This window comes from Aythya ferina (assembly GCF_964211825.1).
Source record: "Aythya ferina genome assembly, chromosome: 8".
Classification (NCBI taxonomy): domain Eukaryota; kingdom Metazoa; phylum Chordata; class Aves; order Anseriformes; family Anatidae; genus Aythya; species Aythya ferina.
Genome location: NC_140304.1, coordinates 2,728,662 through 2,752,266, shown reverse-complemented (window position 1 = coordinate 2,752,266; position 23,605 = coordinate 2,728,662). Strand labels below are relative to the sequence as shown.

Here is a 23,605-nt window from a genome sequence, read left to right as displayed (position 1 = left end):
TTTCTCTGTCAAAACCAGAGTATTTGACATGACTGTGAGTCTTACCCATTATGGCACCATGGGTTTATTAAGGACTTCCACATTTTTCCTTTTTTTTCCTTTCTCCCATTTTAGTTCTGACAATAATGGCAATGAAGGAAAGAAAAAGAAAGGTGATATACTTTCTGGTCCTGTACTTGTCTGTACACAGCACTTACTGATAGTTAGTCCAAAACAATATATGTATTTTTTTTAATTGTTTCATATGTATTTGAGGATATTTTGCTTCCACAATTGTTAAATGACCTTAATTCTGCTTTGTTTGTGTCCCTTTCAAAGTGAGCTATGCTACACCAAATTAATACCATTTTGGTTTTTAAGAAATGTGTCCTCCCAAAGAAGTTTAACAGAAATTATCTTATTTACTTTCAAAGCTGATATGCAGTAACTTTCATAAAAGTCACTTTTTGGACACGCCTGTGCTGCATCCCTGTTTATTTAAACAAGGGTAGACAATGTATTATTTCCACAAACAATGCAAGAATTAAACAACAGGAGAGAGTTTCTTTGCTCATGTTTCCAAGTCTTTTTTTTTTTTTAGCCAGCACTTTACACAAAAGTAATATTTCTCAGAGATTCTATTCAGCATGTTCAATTCCACTCACCGTTTGTTCTGAGTGTCTCCTTGGCTTTCTACTTCTCTGTTTCTCTGAAATTTCTCATAGCATTTCTCTCTTAAACATATGTAGGCCTAGCAAATCAATGCTGTAGTATTTGAACTTACTATTTGAGTTCCTTGGATAATCCCTTGAATCATATGGTTCAGCTCCTGCTCAAGTTTTCTCTGCAAGAAACCACCCATTGGCATACTGCTCTTTTGGCTATTTAAGCATTCTGCTCCATAATGGAGTTCACTTGGCTTTTTGCATTCATCCTGAATGAGAAGCAGTTGTTTTAGCTACCAGCTTCAAAGGGATATAATCCAGCCTGTAACAAGTGCAAGGCAAACTGTTTATGAATTCAGACAGGGCGTTTTTGTGCATAATGGGAGTACAAGTGGTTGCCTGACATAAAGGATATTTTTGTTAAGTCAAAAATAAGCAGACACTTTCACAAAGTGTTTTTCAATGCAGAAAAACTGACCATCTATCAGTGAGCATCACAAATTTCCATTGCTTATCACTATGCACTATCCACTTGCAAATCAGTATAAACCAAGAAAACAGTATGGACTGTCACTGACTCAAGTCTGGTCCAACAAGAATGGATAATGTTATCATACTTTCTTTTTTCAAAACAGAGTTAGCCTGTGACCAAAAAAGGCCCATTTCTGTTTAAGAAAAGATCTGCTTTTTTCCTGGTCTCATTTTTCGTGGAAGGCTATGTGCTAAAAGAACAGCTAGAGTCTCTTTTCTCATTGCAAATTGAGAGTTCAGGCCCAATGCCTCAACTGTCAAGTAGTCATTTAAAGAAAATTATTGAGTGAGGCTGGGATCCCATCTTAAGCAATCAGGATGTTCCTTGGCAGCTGCTGGTTTGTTGGTTGGTTTCATTGTCCCCAGGTAGAGAGTAGCTTCACTCTGTAATTAAACCACATTCTACTTAAGAAAATTTAAGGTAAATCAGATTATATTTTCTGAATATTTTACTCCTGGGCTAATAATAATAATAATTGCAAACAAAATTTGTTCTGATAGGTGGTTGGTGGGCAGTTTGACCTCTGATATGTAACAATATGACTACTAAGGCAACTGCAAGTGTTTGTAATTACAGTTCAGACTGTGTCTAGATTAATTTGTGCCCACTGAGGAATGTGGTTATAAAGTACATGTACACCTTCTTATTTTTCTTCTAGGGGACTATGGGCTACCACAGCCTTGGTATTTCCCTTTGCAGGAATCTTACTGGTTTGGCTCTAGAAACCCAAAAGCTGAAAAAACAGCAACTATTGATGGTGAGTTCTTTCAAAACTTTGATATTTAGAAATAACTTCAAAACCACTGATCTGCTTAGAGGTGACTGCGTAACATTTTCATTACATGAGCTGCTGCAAAGATTAGGGACAGACATATACTGGGAATCTCAGCAGGTGCCTTTGAACTTGGAGTGGCCTGCTATTATTAGAGTTGCTAGAAGTGAGTCACTGTTCCATCTTAGAGCCTTTAAATCATGGGTTAACAAGCACCATCAAACTCCCACTCTCTAACACCTTTTGAGACATTCAAGGAGTTCTTATTGCACAACACGGCATTCATAAAATGAGTCAAAATGAGATACAGTGTTGTTCTTATTTACACTGAGGATCCCCTTTTCTAAAGGCCTTTCCCCTTTCTGAACCTAATTCTTTTCTAATTCAGACTAATTTAACTGTTTCCTTTGGGTTTGTAAGCAAGATCAAAATTGATGACACCCTTGGACTGACTTGAGTAAGTGCAGAAATCTTGCTTTTGCATAATTTTGTCTGTGTATTGATAGTAGAGTAGTTAGGCACATCATGTGGGTGATTGTATTTAAATTGGAATTAATGCATAATGATGATTAATGTCTGGAGTAGAGGCTTGCTGAAGGTAGTGTTTTGAAACCTGTCTTAGTTTTAAAAGTAACAGCAAAACCAATCAAAATGACAGATAAAGAAATCATTTCTTCAGTCTGTTTATTACCACCCTTACCCTTCATCAGCTCAGACTGCTGACAAGGCAGTCTCATTTCAGGATGATGCTTTTAGACCAGAAGGGAGTTAATCCTTTCTGTGAACATGCTGAATAATACATCCACTGCTCACATCTTTTGATCAGGAAAGAGGAAGCTATAACATTGTTTTCTTTGAAGAGGCTTTGTCTTATGGTGCATTCTGAAAGAATGAGCAGGTTTTCCTTTAGGCTAGCTGTGAGAGTATTCAGAATGTTAGAGGCTTGTCTAAATATTATGGAGCCTGTTAATCTGCTTTTGCTTTGCAATTGCTACCCAGCCAATTGAAATGTGTGTAGGAAGGAGGAGGAAAGAGCCAAAGGAGGACTTGGAATATGTTTATAGATGAATGAGGAATTCCTGAAGGCACAGATAAGATGTCAGTCACTACATCTCAGTGACTTTCTTTGGAATTTGGGCACCAGAGCTCCTTTGAGTATCTCAGATTTGGAGCACACTTGCTTATAGAATTTTGACATATTCTAGTTACTTAGTTTAACCTAAATTTAGTAAAAACAAAATCCATTTTCTTGTTATCTTAATGGCTGCTAAGTTCTGTGTTCTTTAATGTATTTCCAGTACAAGGGGGACACATGATTTTTTAGGCGTGAAAATGCCAAAACATTCAGTTGCTCAGGTAGGTCATCAACAGAAGAGCCAATGGCTTCTGCTTTTTGCTAGCTTATTGCTAGCTTTTAATAGTATTTTTCGTGTTGCTTAGATAAAACATTTTGCTTAAGTGAAACCAAGAGTTTATTTTGTGAGTGAATTTATATCAGATATCTGAGCTGATCTAATAGTTCACTGTTGAGAAAAAAAGGCACAAATTTTCAGTCCTTTCTGCAGCTGAGGTCTGTTGAGGCTAGCCTGGGTACCTGGTTGGGTTATAAGGTAGATCCTTCTTGGAAGCCAAGTACATGAAGGACAAGGTGATAAGAAATAATAAGCATGAATGTACTGAGAGCAAATCATGCCTAACCAATTTGATTTTCTTCTGTAATGAGATGACTGGATCACTGGACAAGAGGAGAGTGTTGGATGCCATCTAACTTGTCTTTAGCAAGGCCTTACAGCATTCTGTAGTATTCTGATAGCCAAATTAGTGAGATACAGGTTGCCTGAGTGAACAACAAAGGGGTTGAAAACTGACTAGACTGTTTGGAATGTGATCAATAGCACAAAGCCTTAATAGGAACCAGTTATTAGTGACATCCTTGGTACTAACATTGGGGTCAATACTGTATAATTTCTTTGAGAATTTGAGTGATGGAATAGAGTGCACCCCGAGCAAGTTTGTGGAAGATAACAGATTGGAGGGAACAGTGGGGTGCAAGACAACTGTTCAGGTGGGCCATGACAGGCTATAGAAATGACTTTACAGAAATCGTACAGAGTTCAAAAAAAGTAAATGCATAATACTGTATCTGGGATGGAGTAACCCCGTGTGACAGTACAGACAGTCCACCACCTGCCTGGTAGGAAGCTTTGTAGGAAAGGCCTGGTGGACAGCATGTTGATCATGAGCTGTCATGATCATGATCAAGTGTGCTCATGTAGCCAAGAAGACCAACTGCATCCCGAACTATATTAGCAAGAGTGTAGCCAGACATTCAGGTGTAGTGATCCTTCCATTCTAGTCAGCTCTTGTGAGACTGTATCTGGAGTACGATGTTGTCCAGTTTGGGCATTCCCAATGAAAATGAGACATTGAGTTAATGGAGGGAGCTCAGCAAAGAGTCACCAAGTTGATGAAGAACTGGAGCATATGACAAATGAGATGCTGAGAGAGCTGGATCTGCTCAGCCTTAAGAGAGAAGGCTAAGAGAGTGTCAAACTTCTCAGAAGTACCCAGTGGGAGGATGAGAGGCAATAGATATAAGCTGGAAAACTGGAATTCTGATTCAACATAAGAAAAAAAAAATCTTTACTATGAAGGTAAAGATACTGGAACAGGTTGCCCAGAGAGGTTGTGAAATCTCTATTCTTTGAAAAAGTCAACCTGCTATAATTCGGCCTTACTTTTATGGTTGAACTGTAGACATTTGGAAGTCTCTTCTGATCTAAATTATTCCATGATTATCTCAGCTAGCCTCAGAGCATTACTAAGAATTTGTTCTGTACTATTTCATCTTCTCTTTCACAAAACATCACCTTGGGTTTTCTCAAGCAGGGACACTTAGAAAGGTCAACTCTGTGTGATGAATTCCTGAGGCGTGTGATTCTTACCTCTTTAAAGAACTAAGACTCTTTAGTGTGCCTCAGCTTACATAAACAGCTGTAGAACTTCTCTCAACTCCTATCTTTTCCTTCAAGGGCAATACTAAGCATTTTCTTCATTAGTCATAGCTCACTAATGTGTTCGGAAGGAAATGGGATAAGAAAATGTCAGATAATGAAAATGCAAGACTGAAAAATAAAACTAAACTGGTAAATCATGCAGGTACTTTTAAAATTTAGTTTTATTGGTGTACTTTTTTATCCCTCATTTTGCCATTTTAGGTGACTAGATAAATTTGTTGCTTATGTAGCTATTTGTGCCCCTGGTAACTTTATGCAGCTCTGTGTTCTAGAATTTCTCATAGCAGAAAATTATGGTGAAATTCCACAACAAAATTAAGTCCCAGGCAATTTGATAATGGTAGTGACATTCTAGGCTACCAGCATGAATCTGTTATGTATATAGTTTCTTCAGGATCCCTCTTCTTTACACCATGGTTCTTGCTACTCCTAGTGATTTTGTATGACTCTTCTTTTGTGTCAATAAAGTCTGAGAACAAGTTGGAAAGCCAGAAATTCTTGTGTTAACACCAACTCATTCACTCTGGACTGGAGCTAGCCTCTTAACCTAAGTAGCAGCTTGCTTTTCATTTAATCTTCTCATTGGGTTTTCTTCTTCTCAGTCCCTGTAAGTCTGTGAAACACTTGTATAACTTTTCTCTTAGTGTGGTGAAGAATTTAGTCTGGAGCTTCATGGACAAAATATAAATATATAGAACATATACATTGTGTTAGTAAGGACCTTCTACTCTTGAGTCTATAATTGCAAAATTGTCAGTCTTCTTCTGTAAATATCTGTTTCTGATATGGTGAAGCAGATTTTAATATAGATGACCTCAAGTGCTGTGTTCTTAACCTGAGTAAAGCACTTTGATTAATGCTCTTGCAGAGCTCGAGGCTTAGGACTACGTCCTTTTCCTCAATGCACCTCTGAAGATAAGAGGAAAATAAATTTTGTTTGTCTAAATGTTGGTTACTTTTGTTTTATATAGAAAACAGTCCACAGTCAGAATGCTGTGTGGATCAGAAGGCCATGGAAGGGGAAAAAAATGAAAGCAGAACAAAGAAATCTGAAGAACCTGAAAAGCCAGAAGAAAAGAGTGACAACCAGGGGGAGAAGGATGGTAAAAACAAACAATGTAAACACAAACGAGAAAAAGAACCCGGCGAGCAGGGGATGCCTAAGACAGATGTCCAGGACAAAGATGAAATGAATAGTAAGGAGAGAGAGCAATCTGAGTATTTCTCAGATACCGTACTTACAGTACTTCATAACAAAGTAAACATAGGAATGATTGCAGTTATTAAAGAGGTTGGCGTGCGACTGCCAGAGCTAAGTTTAGGAGAGGCACTGATTCTCCCAGCTACCCTCCTACTGATTTGTCTACATTCAAGATCACTCAGAATATTTTAGACAATACCCATAAAAGACATGCCTTTCAGGAGAGCTCTGTAATTTGGTGTGTGGGGGGGTTGTTTGTTTTTGTTTTGTTTTGTTTTGTTTTGTTCTTTATGGTGGAAATGCAGGCTGTCTCTGTAACAAGTTAGTGTACTTGCTAAGGGGAAACCTCTGAGAGACATACATTGCCTTCCTAGGATTAAACAGAGCCATGACTTTAATATAAATACTTATGCTAAGAAGAATGCTGTTCCCTTCTGCCCCCCTTTCTTTGCCTGTCTTCATTGTGTTTTGCATCTGTGGGGATAGGTTTGTTTCAAAGGGATTTATCTGATGTGCTATGTGTCTGTCTGTAGCCGCTTCTGATGCTGACATTAGCCACCACCTAAGAATTCCTGAATGACCTGTCTTGTTTTCAAGTGCCAGTGTCCTCTTTTGTGGGAAGCCAGAGGACTTTTCTGCATGTGATGCTCAGAGGAATGATGTGGATTCTGTAGCAAAAGTAACTGCTATAGACATCTCTCTTGAGAAGCTGGAGATAAAAGTGGGGTCATCAGAGTGCCTCACATAGGCACTGAAAGCATGCATTCAGGGTGAATAGAAACAGGGCAGGACTTCAAAAGAAACAAGACAGGCAGAGGGCAAAGGTTACTTCAGCCAATCTTCTTTTAGTACTACCTTATCTTTGTGGTGCTGTACTCAGTTCCAGCTGTTATGTGCCCAGAGAAGAAGGGCTTTGCCTGTCACTGCACAAAGAAGCCTTCCTTCCTTTTCAGCCAGCCATGCAGAAACTGGGAAGTGGGCAGAGAAGTCAAGAGTAGAGCTGGTATAGTCGAACGATACTTTCTAAAATGGCTTCGTGTTAGCGGTGGTGCTTCTTGTAAGAGTGGTGGGATAGGAAATGGTTCTAATGGCTTAACTTCAGTGCAGTCCAACATTAGTACTGGTTCACAGAGCAGGGCAGACACAGCATAAAGCCTAACTGCTTGGTATGCTTTAAGCAGAGCTTTCACCAAAGGCCTCATTCACATCCGCTATAAATGCTGCCACCTCTGAGGAAAACCCCAATGGTCCAAAATTTCATTGTGGGAATAATATCGGAATAGAGAAATGGCCCACCCCAATAAAGGGAGCTCACCCCCCCACCAGTGCATGTCAGGTGATGCTAGGCAGATACTGGGGGAGATCATCAGAGCATTTACCTCAGAAATTGTCAATGAGCCTTGCAGGCAAATACGAACTGAGCTAATGATACGTATAAAAAATGGGATGGTACCTCAATTGCCTGTATATGCAGAACTATCTAGCCTTCATCTCAACTTCTGAGAATACGGGGAAGTTTGTATTTGCCCCAATAAGGCAAAAGTCTAGATTCCTTTAAAAAAAAAAAAAAAAAAAGATTTGTTATGAGCATCATTTTATTTCAAATAAAGCTCCCCCATCTAGATGAGTTATTTCAGCTGCTCCATAGTATACGCAGCTCTCTCATGTACAACATATTTGGGACTTTTTCCCCAAGCATTGTGTGTAATGACAGTCTTAAAAGTCACTGATGGAGGTGGGGCTGGTTTCACCCAGATGGCATTGGCTGCTCTCCACACAGGCCTGATGGGTACTGAACGATTTAAGTGAACTGCAATTGCAAAACAGGCCTCCCTACAAAGCCTTAAGTATTCTGAGTAAACAAAAGTGGACAGGGTCTTTAGTTTAAATTTCTCAACTCCCATAATTCACATTGCCCAAGGGCTTAATTTACTTCAAAGGAAGTTTGTTTTGTCTAGAAGCTGATGCAATAAAAATTCCTGATGGTGCTATTTACAATAATGCATTTTTAATCCTGAGAGAAAGCCAGCCCATGTAGTGTTCCTGTTAGGTAATGCCTAAATTTTGAGCTGGCCTCAGCAAGGGGGTAAATTTCACCTACCAGGATTAAAGGCAAATGTTGTTTTTTTTAAAGCATCATGGTAAAAGAATGCACAGCTGGGCAGATGATTTGAATGGCAGATTTCAGCCTGGCTGGAAAGGCAACATGCTGCTTGTTTAATGTAATCTCAGCCTATCTAAGTATCTACAGACAACAGTGCCAAATAATCTTCAAGCTACACAGTGAAAACAGAAAGCCTGTTCAGCTCCACCTGATCTAGTGAGATACATCTCCACAGACCATTACAACTCTGGGCTCTCTTTCTTCTGCCATTCATAGCTGGGTGAATCTAGACAAATTGCACTGCAGTTAAGAACCTTGCTTCAGTTAACTACTGGTGTGAATGGAGAATCTGGCCCTGGCATGTTTTACTGGGTATATGCACTTTCTGATTTGTCGTCATCATCAAAGTTGGGATCAACACATATTCCTATATTCTTTTCTCATTCTTAATTTCTTGCCTTTCAAGTAAATACCTTCTGTGAACCTGAGCCAACAGGACTGATTCCAGGAGTATGTGTTCAGAACCTGGTGAAGATTTTTGCGAACAGGCCCAAGCCAGCAGTAGATGGGATGAATATTACTTTTTATGAGGGCCAGATCACGGCATTTCTGGGCCACAATGGAGCAGGAAAGACAACCACCATGTAAGTCTGTATTTTAAAGAAGCAAATCCAGAGCAGTGTTCTATTGAGTCCTGAGGAGCAGCCTTCTCATTTCACTGTTCCCTTGTTTCTCTGCCACCCTTGTGGCTAGATTGACACAACATCAAGCTTGTTCCAGACAGGGAAATGCTACCCCTAGGCAAAGAGAAGATACGCTGGTCTGGCTAAAGCTTTGAGAGTGAGGCAATGGTGACACACACTAGTGGAAGTATAGAAAGGAAGAAGCAGTTCTCTCCTCCAACACCCCAACATTAATTTCCTATGGCCAGCTCCCAAAAGCTGAGGAGTAAGAAACATCTGGCTGAAAGAGATAAGATTTGAAAACAACTACAGTCTGCATATTCCTGTTTTCTCTGTCTAAGTGGCTTTGTCAGACATGCTTTTGGCCTGTGTGCAAAGGATGCAAATTCAGACGCTCTTTAGACAAAATGGTTATGTATATTAAAGATCTATACCCAGATTAAAATGTTCCTTTAGTTATAGAACCCTAAAGTCACAGGAAGGTGGACTTAAGTATGTTTAATCTTTTTTATACAGGACTTTATTTATCATAATAAAATTAATTGGTGAACAAAACGATGAGTCTGTGAAGAGTTCACCAAATGTTGAAAGAACTGAAGTGTTTCATTACAATGTTCCCCAGCAGAACAGTTGAGGTTTTTAATTCAAAAAGACTTCTATTTCAAAAGCACTTTAAATTGCCTTTGAAAATTTTAATTGTTCCATGAAAAATGTTTGACCCCAAACAAAATGATTCTAATCTGCTGAAATGTTGTGTAAATGTATTTATTAAATGCTTGACAGTTGGACAAGATGATCTTAGAGGTCTTTTCCAAACTTGATGATTCTACAATTCCGCTGATAAAAACGAAAATTTCTACTGCTTTGAAATTTTCAGAACTGAGAAATCCATTACCCTATCCATTTGCAACCCAATATTCTGTCCCCCTTCCATTTTCCAGAAAATAAAGGTTAAGATATGAGCCAGTCAGCATGGCTAGAGACATTAAAGCACTATTTGTCCCACTGAGCTTAATTTTAGACACAGGAGTAGTGTACACTTAACAAACTACTCTGAAACAGTGTAGCTGACAGAAACAGTTTTCTGTTTGCAGGCCAAAACCATACAGGCAGGTTTATCAGAAGTTTTAAACATTAGCTGAGCCACAAGATTCTCACTGCAGTGGATAAGAATATGTGTACATATGCTTTTCATTAAGATTGTTTCATCAAGGCCATAGTAAGAAGTCATCATGCTCCATCTAGTGGAATCATGTAAAATACGTTCCTAATCTGGCACAGAAAGATGGGTGAGTGGGCATTCCCTCATTTTATCTTCATAGGTCAATACTGACAGGCCTCTTCCCACCCACCTCTGGAACTGTGCTAATTGGTGGCCTGGATATTCAAACTCACATGGACTCCATTCGGCAACAATTAGGCATGTGCCCTCAGTACAACATCCTATTCAATCAGTAAGTATTGGTCCATACTAGCTTTAAGAACAAGAGTGCATTCTTGTCACATCCCCAAAGCCTGTGTTGTTTCTCTTGCTCTGTTCTCGGTGTACCTCTGTATCGCAGAGGTACTTCTCCAACTCTTAATACTCCTATGATATAGTTGTTGTATGTCGATTTCTCTGGCATCATTTGTCTGGGAACAAACAAGTCTCCAAGGAAGATGGCGGTGTTCTTTGTATTGGCATTTTATGTTGCAGTATGGGTTGGCAGGAGTTCAGCCTGGGATTTCATGCACTATAATGTAGGCACTTTTTTTTTTTTTTTCCCCTGAAGCAGAAAAATCTGATCTGACACTGCAGTAGCAGGATATTTTTATGCCCGTTGCGCCCTACCACTTGACAGTTGACTACCTTCTCAGATGATATCCAGATTTACTGTCATCAGTTGGTAGTCATACCAACAGTAGTCTTTCTTCCTCGATGCTGTTGCCCACATCAGTACCTGTTTTATTCCCGTAAACAGGTCTGCTATGCCTGTTCCTTTGGTAGCAGTTTCTGATTTGAAAAGGCAAAGGAAGATCCTGTGACAGCTGAGTGAAGTGTGTTGATACCAAACAATATCTGTGATCCAAGTTTAGGGTAAAGTAGCCCCTCTTCCTTCAGCAAGATGCAAATTTATTGTTGTTTGGAAAAATTGTGCTAATTCATTTAAATTGCCTTGATGCCTTTCTGTCTGATTTCACAGCCTTACTGTAGCAGAACACATATTGTTTTATTCCCAACTGAAAGGGAGATCCAGGGATGAAGCTGAACAAGAGCTGGAAATGATGCTAGAAGACATGGGCCTCACCCATAAAAGGAATGAAGAGGCTCAGAAATTGTCAGGTGCCCACAAGATCGTTCTGAGTGTTTATTTTTTCTGCTGCCTTTTCTTCATCTGTGGGTGAAGAACTCAAGTATTGTTTTAGTTCCATTGTTTGAGGCTGTATTTTGCCAAATCACTGTGCACTAGGGAGGTCTTTACTCTTAAAGAGATTGCTTAATGGGACTGCACAAAAAGCTGGCAAAATCTGTCCCTGAAGCTTGTGCTTCTTATAAATGTGACAAATTCAAATATGCTTAAAAGTTGCTGTTTTTAAATGAATATATACAATTATATCCATCAACATAACAACAACAAAAATGTCTATATAATTTTAAGACAAATGACATATTATACCACCATGCTGGTCCCTTGTTTATCAGTACCCTAGAATACTGCATTATTTGGTAGGGGCAACTTCTTTAATTCTAAAGGTTAAAAAATGCATGCAGTGTATTTTGATATATTTCAGTTTCAGGTTCAAAAGCTGAATTGAATACAGAGTCAGGAGTTCTTCCACTTTTGTCTTGAGTGCCGCTGTAGAAGTTGGCCAGTTTCACACAAGAATATGAAAAATCTCAGATCTTCATGCTTTTTCTTTCGGCCAGAACCAGAAAATGTAACACAGAACTGAAAAATTCTAAAATAAATAAATAAATTATATATATGTATATATATAATAATTAGTGAGTTGGTTTGAACTTCACAAGAAAAATGTGACTATGGATCTAACTTTGCAGAACTTCCTTTGTTTGAGGATGGGTTTTGTTTTACTTGTATCAGTTTGTCTCTCTCCACCCTGAAAAACTGTGTTAATCACATCCCTACCACATGCATGATTCATCTCAGACTCCTGGGTGTCTCCATCCTCTGGTAGGTGGAATGCAAAGAAAACTCTCTGTTGCCATTGCTTTTGTTGGTGAAGCAAAAGTGGTAGTTTTGGATGAGCCCACTTCTGGAGTTGATCCATATTCCAGGCGCTCTATCTGGGATCTTCTGCTGAAGTATCGCTCAGGTAAAAGGTTTGAAGGAGTAAACTGTTGCTGTTTGTTTTTAAGCCTGCAATAGATACAGCATGTGCCTGCTGTGTAAACTGTTTTACCAGAGAATGGTTTGGTTTGGAAGGGACCTTAAAGACCTTCTGATTCCAACCCCCCTGCCATGGGCAGAGATGCCTCCCACCAGACCAGCTTGCTCAAAGCCCCATCCAACCTGGCCTAAAACACTTCCAGGGATGGGGCATCCACAGCTTCTCTGGGAAACCTGTTCCAGTGCTTCACCACCCTCATAGTAAAAAATTTCTTTCTGAGATCTAATCTAAATCTACCCTTTTTTTGGTTTCAAGCCATTCCCCCTTGTCCTATCACTACACTCCCTGATAAAGAGTCCCTCCCCAGCTTTCCTGTAGGCCCCCTTTAGGCACTGGAAAGTTTGCATGCTGGGAATATATGCAAACAAGATTCTCTGAGCAGACAATTATGGATGCAGCAAACTGAGTGCTGGCCCTGGTGCAGAGAAAATCCTGCATTAATTGCCAAAAACTATGCACTGTTTTGAGTTCCTAAGAGAGGTCATCCCTTAAATGTTCTTACTTGTTCCTTCTAGGCAGAACCATCATCCTCTCAACCCATCACATGGATGAGGCAGACATTCTTGGAGACAGGATAGCTATCATATCCCAAGGAAAACTCTTCTGCTCAGGCTCCCCTGTATTCCTTAAGAACTGCTTTGGATCTGGCTTCTATCTCACTCTTGTTCGCAAGATGAAAAACACCAGAATTGCAAGGAATGCAGTAAGTGTATGCTTCCCTCCTCGTGAAATATGAAAAATACATATGCGTGCACTGCACCAAGGTAGAAAGCAATCAAGCATTGCTTGAGGCTTTGTACAAAACTGACTTCAAAATGGAGAAAACAATGAATTTGATAACATTTCATGAAATTACATGGCTACATGAGGATCTCTGTAAAAATCTCTGATTTTATAAATATATATTCAGCAGGACAAGTGAAAATAGTAACTTGACATGAAGTCTTCAGTGGTCTGTAATTCACTTTCCTCAGTTATGTCTATCAAAACCTTTACCTGTCAAGTTGCCTTTGTGCGTATACCAATCTTTCTGATGCCTCCTTTGCAGTATAGTTGTAAACATGGTGCTCTCTAGTACCTAGCTCAAATGTCAGTTGAGTCTAATCCACAGCTAAAGCAGCATTCCACAGCTTGACAAGTACGGTTCTGGATTGTTTCTACTGTAGGAAGCACTTTCAGCCTTAGTACCAACGTGATCCGTATACTTACGGCCACTGCTGATCACATTTCCCCAGGCATTTGCATGTAATATAGAACTGACAAATATGGTTTGTGCAGGAGAATTTGTGTTGTCTATTTTACTTAATCCAGTCCTCAGATGACCTTCAGTGCAACATGTTCCAGATGCCCTTCAGATATGATGTATTTTTCACTGACTCAAAGTGTTCAAAGGCTGATAGCCTTTATACACTGTTTTGCATGTATCTGAAGCACTTTCATCTTTTATCTGTTGCTTCTCCATGCCAGTCATTTTGTAGCTGTGGATCTCAGTGCTCCTGCTCCTGTTCCAGCTGTGCACACAGGGACAAAGAAGGAACTCAAGTGCAGGAACTGGATGGTAAGAAGTGGAATGGTTCAGCATTCCAGCACAAGCCTATGTCTCCTGTTGTACTGCAGTCTCACCTTACAGCTCACTGCTGCTGAGGTCTGCTTTTCCAGCAGTTGTCTAACTGCATTGGATTTTAAAATGAATAAAGTTTCTTCACACTTCCGTATACCATTGCCCCTGTTTGATATATGTGTGGTCTCAGTGTGCTTTGGAAGTCTACTGTGAATTTTCAACAACTCTGCACCAAAATGTGCAATTTGGTAATGAAAACTGAAGCACATCTAGAGCAAAGGAAACTGGATTTCTCAGAAAAAGTTATTTTGGCTTTCTATGTCAAAGAAGAAATTAAGTAGATATTCCAGAAGATTTTGTTGTGCTTTATTAACAGTCCTGAATAGTTTCCTGCTACCTTGTTCCAGAACCATAATTAGTAACATGGCCCAGTCTATTACAGGTTAACTGAGATATCTTTAAGTTGCATAATAGAACAGTCCCCTTTCATATAGTACAAACAACAGCTTTTGAAATCATGCTTAGCGTGGTGAAATATTCATTCTTGGAACACTGTTTTGACTTTTCACAGGAGATCTGAATGAGCTAGCAGAAGTAATTCATCATCATGTCCCAGAAGCAAAATTAATTGAAAGCATTGGTCAAGAACTTGTTTACCTGTTGCCCAGTAAGCACTTTAAACAGCGATCTTATGCCAGTCTCTTCAGAGAACTGGAGGAAACATTGGATGACCTGGGACTTAGCAGTTTTGGAGTTTCAGACACTCCACTTGAAGAGGTAACAGACAAAATATTTGCTGGTCCTACCATCAGTCCCCAAAATGTTTTCTGAGACTGTTCCTGCTCTTAAGCATGTAACCTTACTAATTCCTACATCTCCCTCGAAACCCAGTCATGTTTGGTGTGGCACACTCAGAAAATCATTGGAATGGGCATAGAGAAAGGCCCCAAATCTGACTGTGTGTTAGCCTTGTGGAGCATGACTCATTAGCCAGAAATCTCTCTCTGTGTCTAAGTTGGATCATTTCTTTATTTTCTGAGATATTTCATAAGAGACCTCAGACTGTGAAGTAAGCAAGAGTACTGAAAAGGTATTGAAGTTATTTTCCTGTTGCATTAAAGGATAGTATATAGTGTTTCTGAGGTCAGGTTAATGTTCTATTCTTTACCAGATGTGCTTGTCTCTGACAGGTTTTCCTAAAGGTCACAGCAGAAGCTAGCCCTGAAACGCAAAAAGCAGGTATAAATCCATGAATCAGTATTTGATAAACTTTTCTTGGAACTGTTTTATATTCCGAATGCCAAGTAAAGAAGAGCCTCAGAACTTTCAGTCTATGTATGGAATTCTCATCAAAATACGTTTAGTCAGTAAATACCTGATTTTAGGGCCTGACATGATATCTGAGAAACCAGATGAAGTCAGCAGAAATACTTTTATTTTGCTTGGATCAGGTCCATAACTGTGTAAATAAAGATGTAGTGTCCATCCCCTAGATGTCAGTGGTTTTTATAGGTAGCATTGTGTTGCCTAGAAGTCCATAAACTATCCACATTAATATCTAGTTCATCCTGCTGAGTAAGTGTATAATCTATGTGATGCTACTGGATACAGCCACACTGTAACAATTATAATTAAAGTAATCTGGTGATGTGATATATACTTTTGATCAAATCTTGAGCTCAGTAAAACATTTGTGCTGTCTTCATGTATGGAGAATAAAGTGTCTTCTCTGCCCCTTTTCATCAGGGTAATTCCTAGTATTAATTGCAATTTTTAACCTAGGAGACAATCAAGAAAATGGTTCTACTTGTGGCAAAATTTCTACTGAGAATAAAACAGCTGAAAAAACCCCTCTGGAAACCAATGACGCTTCTCAAATGCCAGTAGGCATAGCAGGAGATCAAAATGAAGGCAAAGGGTCCCGGCAGTATAAAGGTTTTCAGCTTGTACATCAGCAGATGAAAGCACTGTTCATCAAACGGTTCCACCATGCCTCCCGCAGCCACAAGGACTTCCTAGCCCAGGTATTGACTCACTGTTGGTGTCCTTGACTCTTTCCCATAATGTTCTCAACACTGTCTTTCCTGGTAATGTCTCCATGCAAAGCAACAGAGGTGCTGCAAATAGGTAACAGGTCCCTGGCTTTTCTAATCTATGGTTCCAGCTGTTCTGTCTCTATCTTTCTGCCTGTAATCTGTCATTCTCACCAAATTCAGGATTCAATCACTACTAGCCCAGCATTTTCTTTTTAACACAGTACAGTTCTGTGACAACCAGTCTTAACTGAAAGCATTAGAAGTAAGCAGGAATAGTTGGTGGTTGGGAGCTAAACCAGATCTCTGCTCCTGCTGTCCCTCCTTCATTTACGTATAAGCTGCGTACAGTGTCACTCTGCAGCATATGTCTTAGTGTGGTGTTTTCATGTCCCCTGCAGATTGTTCTCCCTGCTAGTTTTGTGTTGCTGTCTTTAATGCTTACAGTCATTATTCCTCCATTTGGAGAATATCCTGCCTTAACCTTACACCCTTGGATCTATGGACAACAGTTTACTTTCTTCAGGTAAGAGGAATAAATAAATCTGTCATATAGACACACTTTTCTCCCTAGCATTTAGGATCATGGGGCTTATTGGGATACTGGGACTTACTGGGCTATCCTCAGTCTGTGTAGTATAAAAAAGTAGTAATTCCACTAGAATCAGCATACATCAAATAGCATGAAATTGGTGCATGTGGGGGAATACAGCTAGTAGTATGTCTAACCAGTAGTCTTCAAATACATTGTTGTCTTTGGTACTCTTCTTTTTCCTGCCTGAATTCATGACCTCAGCACCTAAAAAGTTACATATCCTAACAGGAGTTACAGTACAGTAAGTAAGTATCTGGTATGCCATTGCATGCCTTTATTCATAATCTTACAGAACAAGATTCAACCTATCTGTTGACCTGTGGAAGGTTTATTTATAGATGGTACAGTAATTGTAAAGTTATGGAAACAAAACAAAAGCAGAGACACTTAGGTTTTGTTAATGCTGCTGCTTAGTATCTCCCCATGCTTCATCCTTTGGCTGGATCTATTTTTTTTCAGTCTACTAGCACTTTGTCTCCTTTCATTCTTCATAGAAGCTTCAGTTCTGTTCTCTTCAGATCACTGCACAATTCCTCTGTGCTCTTCAGGGCACTTGCTTCACCCTCACTTGCATCCATTACACAGCTGAACTTTCGCACCAAGTCCAAATATGTGCAATACAGAGGAAATTTAGAAATTTCCTCCAATATGTAACTCTTAGATGAGACTGCAGCTAGCACAAAGCAACAAAACTGATGGCAGTAATAATTTTAAAGTCTTTCCTCTGAGTTTTATATTGAAAATTTGCACAACATTTTAATGTATTTTACACATAGTAATGTGTAAAGCAACATCTAATATTCATACTTCTAAAACAGCAATAGCAATATTCAGTAGTCTAGTGTTATTAGGCTATTAATTGTAGACACTTCATTACTATTAACTACATTGTTTCTTTAGCCTCAGCAAATGTAAAACGTAGAGCATTTGAATAGATGAACATTTTTCATCTTCTAATTACTGTGTGTGACAAGGCTGAGAGGGTAGAAATACATATTCAAGCCTGTTTGAAGAATATTGCCATAAGAGCATGTGAGAAGTCATAATTTAATATTAGGAGAAAAGGGCCATTGCTTTAACCTGTTAACCATCTTGGAAGGTTCTATTGGTTTTAATTTGTTTGATTTTTTTTCATGCCTTTCCTTAACAAAATAATTTAATTATCAGCATAGAGAGGTGGCGGCTAGTTCTGCCATATGGGTGTCCTTCAGCAGTTGCTTATGTGTATTCTAGTACAATAATTTGATTTTTTTAATAGAGAAAATCTTATCCTATTCCCTTAGCAATGAGCGTCCAGGCAGCGAGCAGATGGTCTCCCTTACTGATGCTTTCTTGAATAAACCCGGATTTGGAAATCGCTGTTTGAAGAATCAGCCCCTTCTGTAAGTTGCCTGCTAATGTCTGTTGAACCAGATTCTACTAGAATATTACTGCTAGAACCTGAGTACTGGAAAAAGAATGAATTGGTTTCACTTGTTACTAGAGCCAATGCTTCAGATTGGTTGTTGGCAAGAATATCTCATATTGGGTCAAAAATAACATACAGCTAAAAAATCTCCTGGATTAAGAATCAGTCACAGTGATAGATGTGAATGGCTGGTAGACAGCTCATGTAGCCTTGTATTAGGAATTAAGCTACCAGGAAATGTGTGAGTAAGGCAGTGTAATCAGACCCAAATCTTCATAGCTTCCCTGGCACTTTCCTCATGTGAGTCCCCTCAGGTTCCTCCTGTTCCCACTGGTGTGTTTGGAAGCAATAACTTCATCAGTTGCTTGGATGGGAAGTAGCAACAGGGCAGTCTCTATGATTGAAAATTATTCTCACTCTGAAGTAAGGATAACATTGTTAGAGCTCTTAATTTAACATCTGTTGTCCACTTCCTCTGCCTATGAGTCCTGCTTTGGAGTCATTTATCCCTGTCATGCTGTGCTTTGCCATTCCTTTTCTCTCACCTTTCTCTCGGCCATGAGAGAACCAGCAGCTTGAATCTTCTGGCTGTTTTTCCCTTGCTCTTCTCCTTTCTCCACTCTACCTGGTGCAGCAGAAACCAGGAGAAAACTTCAAATAAATAAATAAATGAGAAGATACTATAAGTAAGAAGCAAGGAGAAGGATAGTCTTCTTGCAAAGGTATATCCTCACTATGTTTTTTTACCTGTGCTAATGAGTCAAACACAGTTCATTTGTTCCTTCAGTTCCCTATCTGTAATCTGAAGACAGTAAATATGGGAGAGGTTTGGGGGTAGATTATACTCGCGTAACTATTTTGGATTACTTTCTTACGTTTTTCAAGTACCCCAAAGTGTTGTTGTTATTCAGAAGTCACAGGATAAGAGGTGAGAGGAGGGTGTCTGGTGAAAGCCCTGTGATTTTCTGGATTTGTGAGCTCTTATAAACTGTATCTCTGCACAGCTAAAACACTCTTCCTCTACACAGGAACTACTCATGCAATAATATGGCAACGGCCTGGAATACCCCTGCTGTGCATCCTAATCTAAGTAGCCTACTGCTGAGCCAAAAGTGGAGCTCTGAGAATCCTTCACCTTCCTGCAAGTGCAGTACTCACAAGAAACTCACCATGCTGCCAGAATGCCCCCCAGGAGCAGGAGGCCTCCCACCACCACAGGTAGTGTCCCTGTGCTGTGGATCTTTGTAGAAAAAGTTTCATGATGAGAGCTGGAAAAGGGATTAGTGTATACATTGCTTTTGGCTGATCTTTCTAGAAAGAAAGTACTAAGCTAGAAAAAATGGATGTTTGTCTGCATGTGCATGAAGATGAGTAATTTAATAACAATTGGTGCTGTGAAGAGAGAAGATGAGATCTACGTTCACACCTGTTCTGATTAATGAATAATCTTAGTTGTGTACTTTATAAAATGTGTTTACTCACTTGAAGAGGAAGAGAAAATTGTAGCCTGATATTATTTGCATTTTTACATGCTTTTCTAACAATCTACAGAAAACAGAACTGCAGCAACTCTCAGAGTAGTAGCTCACTGATTTACTGCCTCGTCATGCACACTGCTCAGCTTCAGTGTTCCTGTTTGCCAGGCTTGCACACATTAGCAAAAATGACTTAGTAAAATACAGTTTTTACGCTAAGGGTACAAAGTTAATTGATTTCTGAATCCAAATCCATGATATGGACTCTTAAAAATACTAATTGTTTGCTTTTGTTTTGCTATCACTATTCACAAAACAACAAGGTAGAGTTATATTATAAGGTTATAAAATAATCTTATTCACAGCATCCAAAGTTATTTCTGATTTACATGTAAGCCCTGTCCAAAGGACACCCAAAGTTGAATTTTCCTAATTGCATATAGTATATTTGTGAGGAAAATTTGATCTAAAACTTGCAATCCAAGTAGGATGCAAAATTAGTTTTTGTTGTTTGTGGTGATTCTAGTCCTCTAAGGGAGATTTATTTGTTATAATATCATATTATCCAAATTATTTTGCAAGATATGATTATTTTGTTTAACTTGTCATAAAGATACAGTTTATATTTCAGTCTTCAGGGAAGCAACAGTATATAAATAACTGAGAAGTATGTTTAAAGATGAATACCTCATTTAATGAAGTCACTAGGAGGATGTGATCTTCCTGTTAATTATCTAGAATAAAGACAGACACTCTGTGTCATCCAGTATTACCTCTCTGTGGACAAATGTAGGAACTTCTGGAAAGTTCATTAGTCTTGTTTTCTATACAGTAGCTCATTTTCAGGTTGCAAGCTTTGCACTCTGAAACCTTTATAAGCATATTCCACCCTAGGATGAATTCAACATGTTTGAGATTTTTGATGATTTCATTTTCATTACCAAAAAAAAAAAAGAATAATTTTTGTTCAGTGTATCTAATGTGCTAGTAAAGGTGAGCATATTTGTACACATAATTTTTATTTCAACTTGCTACATCATGGAACAAAGTGAACACCTTATCTTCACTAGGCCTTCAATTTATTTGAAAGGTCTCCTTCTTTTATGTTTTTAGTGAAGAAAAAGCGTTGAGCAACCTTGGCCTTTGCAAATAACTCAGGCCAAGTTTCAGAGCGAACCGCAACTGTTTCGTGCAGACATTGCAAATTTCTGTGATTTCATTATTTCTTCTGAAATCTCAGTAAAGATGTTTGGGCTAGAAAATGAACAACCCACTCTGGTTTCAGTGATACTATTAACCTGAGCAATCGCCCTGAACTGAAGCCACTTTTACTGTTGTTTTACTGACAAACAATAGGTGTAGAGACTCTAAAGTTTACTGTGACTGATTGGGTTTTCCTTTCTTCACAGAGAGTGCAGCACAGCACAGAAATTCTTCAAGATCTGACCCACAGAAATATCTCAGATTTTCTGGTGAAAACATATCCCGTTTTGATAAAAGGAAGGTAGGCACGAACCACTCTATTTTTCACATGACATTTCATACCTGTCCATGAAATTCTCATTTAACAGCATAACACCTGATTTGTCACAGTATTGGGTAGACTTGAGCATCATGTCCATATTCCTGATTTAAGCATAGGAGATATTCATTTTGAGGGAGTTAAATTGTTTTCATTCTACCTATTTGTATAGTCGGGTTCTCCTTTATTGGTAGAGCTAAGTTTCAATGTCAATGGCATGCTGTGTTAGCAGTAACAGTGTCAATGGTGAAAACACTAGTGAACTGCAAAGATACTAGTGTGTGTCACTGAGAAACTGTAGCCACACCAACATGACCACCCGCCTGAGTTAATTATAACTTGCTTCCCAGAAACACTAAAGGGCCAAAGGACAATGTTGCATAGATGCATCTATCCTACTGTTAGCTCCTGGGCTTGTCTGAGTGTCATGCATGTTCATTAGCCGTGCAGTGTCCATAGCCTATTATTTCTGATTTGGGCCTTGCTACCTTTTCCATTCCCAGCACAGTTTTTGATATTCCCATTATATCAGCTATTTTCTGGCTACATTTTACATTTAACTGATTCCTCTTAGGACATCAGAATTGCTTCAGATGCCTATTTTAAAATCAGTTTGTTATGGGTTTAGGATAGAGCCAGTATGCGTGAGCTTCCTTATCTCTGTACAAGCTGGAGATGAATCATATCAGAAAATAAAAAATAAAAAAATAAAAAGCTACCTGTGAAAACTAAAATCTGCAAAGCAAAGGAATTCACCTTTCATTTCCATCTAAGTCTGACAGTACTGTTGACTTTGGTTCAGTGCATTAAGAGACAGGATTCTCTTTGTCTTTTTCAGCTTGAAGAGCAAATACTGGGTCAATGAGCAAAGGTAAGAAACCAATTCACAGATTGTGCTGGTAAATAAAGGAACAATGAATTTCTGTTTAACCACAGGGCCTCACGTTTCTCTGAATGGACAAGAGGAATTGTGGCAGATAGCATAGAACAAAGAGATGACTGCAGTGTGAAATAGGTTGTGGGTCAGCAAGAGTTTTATAAAGACAAAGGGATTATATTTGTTTGGACTACCTCCACAAGGGTGAAGGCAAGAGACATACAATGGAACTATAACAATTTTATTACCTACATGAGTTTGACTAACAGGATCTGAGTGATGGAAAGTTAAATGCAGCGCTACACTGTGCTCTGTTTAGTGCTCTGATGCAGCTCTTTCAAAGAGCAGCAGAAAAAAATATGATCCCTCCAAAAAGAACACCTGGGGAAGATGTAAACTAGACATCGATCTACCATATACATGGGGATAGCAACTGCAACTCCTCCTTCCCACTCTGAACACATGCAGGTAATTATAAAGCAGATTCCACTATTTGCTTCATGCTTGCATGGGGACATCTAACCCAAATGTGATGTCTACACTCAGAGATACTAAGTTTAGGAAGATGACATAGTAGCTTGAAGAAAATACTTGGGTTTTTCACCAACAGAGGAATTAATTTCAAGAGTAGCAGCTAGATGACTGGCTTCCTTCAGGGAATATCTCCTTGGTCGTGTGCAAACATTACTTTCTATGGGATTAGACTTTGGTTCATGTCATTCAATACTATTTATTATTATGGCCTATTGGCTGGCACCAACACTGATGAATACCTGCTCCACCAGCTCCACTCAGGGTGGCTGAAATTTTAACTGAGGTCCATGATGTCCTCAGTCCTCCATGTTGTCCAAACAGTTCTATGTCAATTACCATGATCTAAAGATTTTGAACTGTAGAAATGGCTGTTTTCTCCAAGTATTCTATATAAATAATAATTTTCTCAGGATCCTGGCATGAACCCCTCATAAATTAATATAAAGACCTAATACAACTTGTTAGAGTGGAGATTGTTATAGATAAATTATACTGTGTATGTAATTTTAACTTATATTAAGGGAGTTTTTAGTATTTACATTGCTGTAGAGAGGGTCTGTGATACAAGTGGCTGATAATACTATTCTCTTTGTTAGATATGGAGGAATTTCTATAGGAGGAAAGCTCCCTGTCCTTCATGTTTCTGGAGATGAAGTTGTCGATTTTTTCAGTGATTTGTGCCGAATGATGAATGTGACAGGAGTAAGCAAGATTTTTTCATCTCTTTACTGAAGAACTGTTACAAAGCTGAAAACCTGCAGCACTGGAATTCTCCCAGGCAGCTGATCTTTATACTTTTCTTTTTTATTTAAGGGACAAACTTCACTGGCTGCTGCTAAAGAATTTTCTAATTTCCTTAAGTACATGGAAACTGAAGATAATATTAAGGTATTTGCTGGAAATTGTCTGAAAATTTACCTTGAGTGTGTTTTGAGATAGAGTTCAAATAGTGAGAATATTACTAGTGACATTCTCAGATGCAAAAAGAGATGAAATACTATATTATAAATAACACTGGTACATTGTTAATGCAAAGTTTTTTTTAATGTGAGACTTTTTTTTTTTACTCGTGTTCTTAGTACTTCTTGCTGCCCTAAATACTTTTGAGTAAGACATATTCTGCTAAATTTTAAAATGTCTTCAAAATCCCTTTACAATGGTTACCCAACCCTTTAAAAGCACAGTATGTGAGCTCCTCCTGCTGGACTGTGCTTACAAATTCTTGATGCTGGATTCTTTCCTGTTGACAATGCCCAC

At 38.8% G+C, this 23,605-nt stretch overlaps 1 protein-coding gene across 4 annotated transcripts in view; it reads left to right on the top strand.

Moving 5' to 3' along the window:
- The window catches only part of ABCA4 (ATP binding cassette subfamily A member 4), an 80,876-nt gene that overhangs the window by 44,047 nt on the left and 13,224 nt on the right, over positions 1 to 23,605 (top strand). For all 4 annotated transcript variants that reach the window (XM_084528330.1, XM_084528331.1, XM_084528333.1 and 1 more), the window contains 18 exons: positions 1,835 to 1,933; positions 5,937 to 6,161; positions 8,737 to 8,914; positions 10,276 to 10,407; positions 11,137 to 11,276; positions 12,131 to 12,268; positions 12,859 to 13,046; positions 13,811 to 13,901; positions 14,476 to 14,681; positions 15,095 to 15,143; positions 15,687 to 15,928; positions 16,339 to 16,463; positions 17,816 to 17,914; positions 18,969 to 19,158; positions 20,825 to 20,919; positions 21,776 to 21,808; positions 22,945 to 23,050; positions 23,162 to 23,236. In XM_084528330.1, the coding sequence (XP_084384456.1) occupies positions 1,835 to 1,933; positions 5,937 to 6,161; positions 8,737 to 8,914; positions 10,276 to 10,407; positions 11,137 to 11,276; positions 12,131 to 12,268; positions 12,859 to 13,046; positions 13,811 to 13,901; positions 14,476 to 14,681; positions 15,095 to 15,143; positions 15,687 to 15,928; positions 16,339 to 16,463; positions 17,816 to 17,914; positions 18,969 to 19,158; positions 20,825 to 20,919; positions 21,776 to 21,808; positions 22,945 to 23,050; positions 23,162 to 23,236 (2,411 nt within the window). The remainder of the gene's footprint in view (positions 1 to 1,834; positions 1,934 to 5,936; positions 6,162 to 8,736; positions 8,915 to 10,275; positions 10,408 to 11,136; positions 11,277 to 12,130; positions 12,269 to 12,858; positions 13,047 to 13,810; positions 13,902 to 14,475; positions 14,682 to 15,094; positions 15,144 to 15,686; positions 15,929 to 16,338; positions 16,464 to 17,815; positions 17,915 to 18,968; positions 19,159 to 20,824; positions 20,920 to 21,775; positions 21,809 to 22,944; positions 23,051 to 23,161; positions 23,237 to 23,605) is intronic.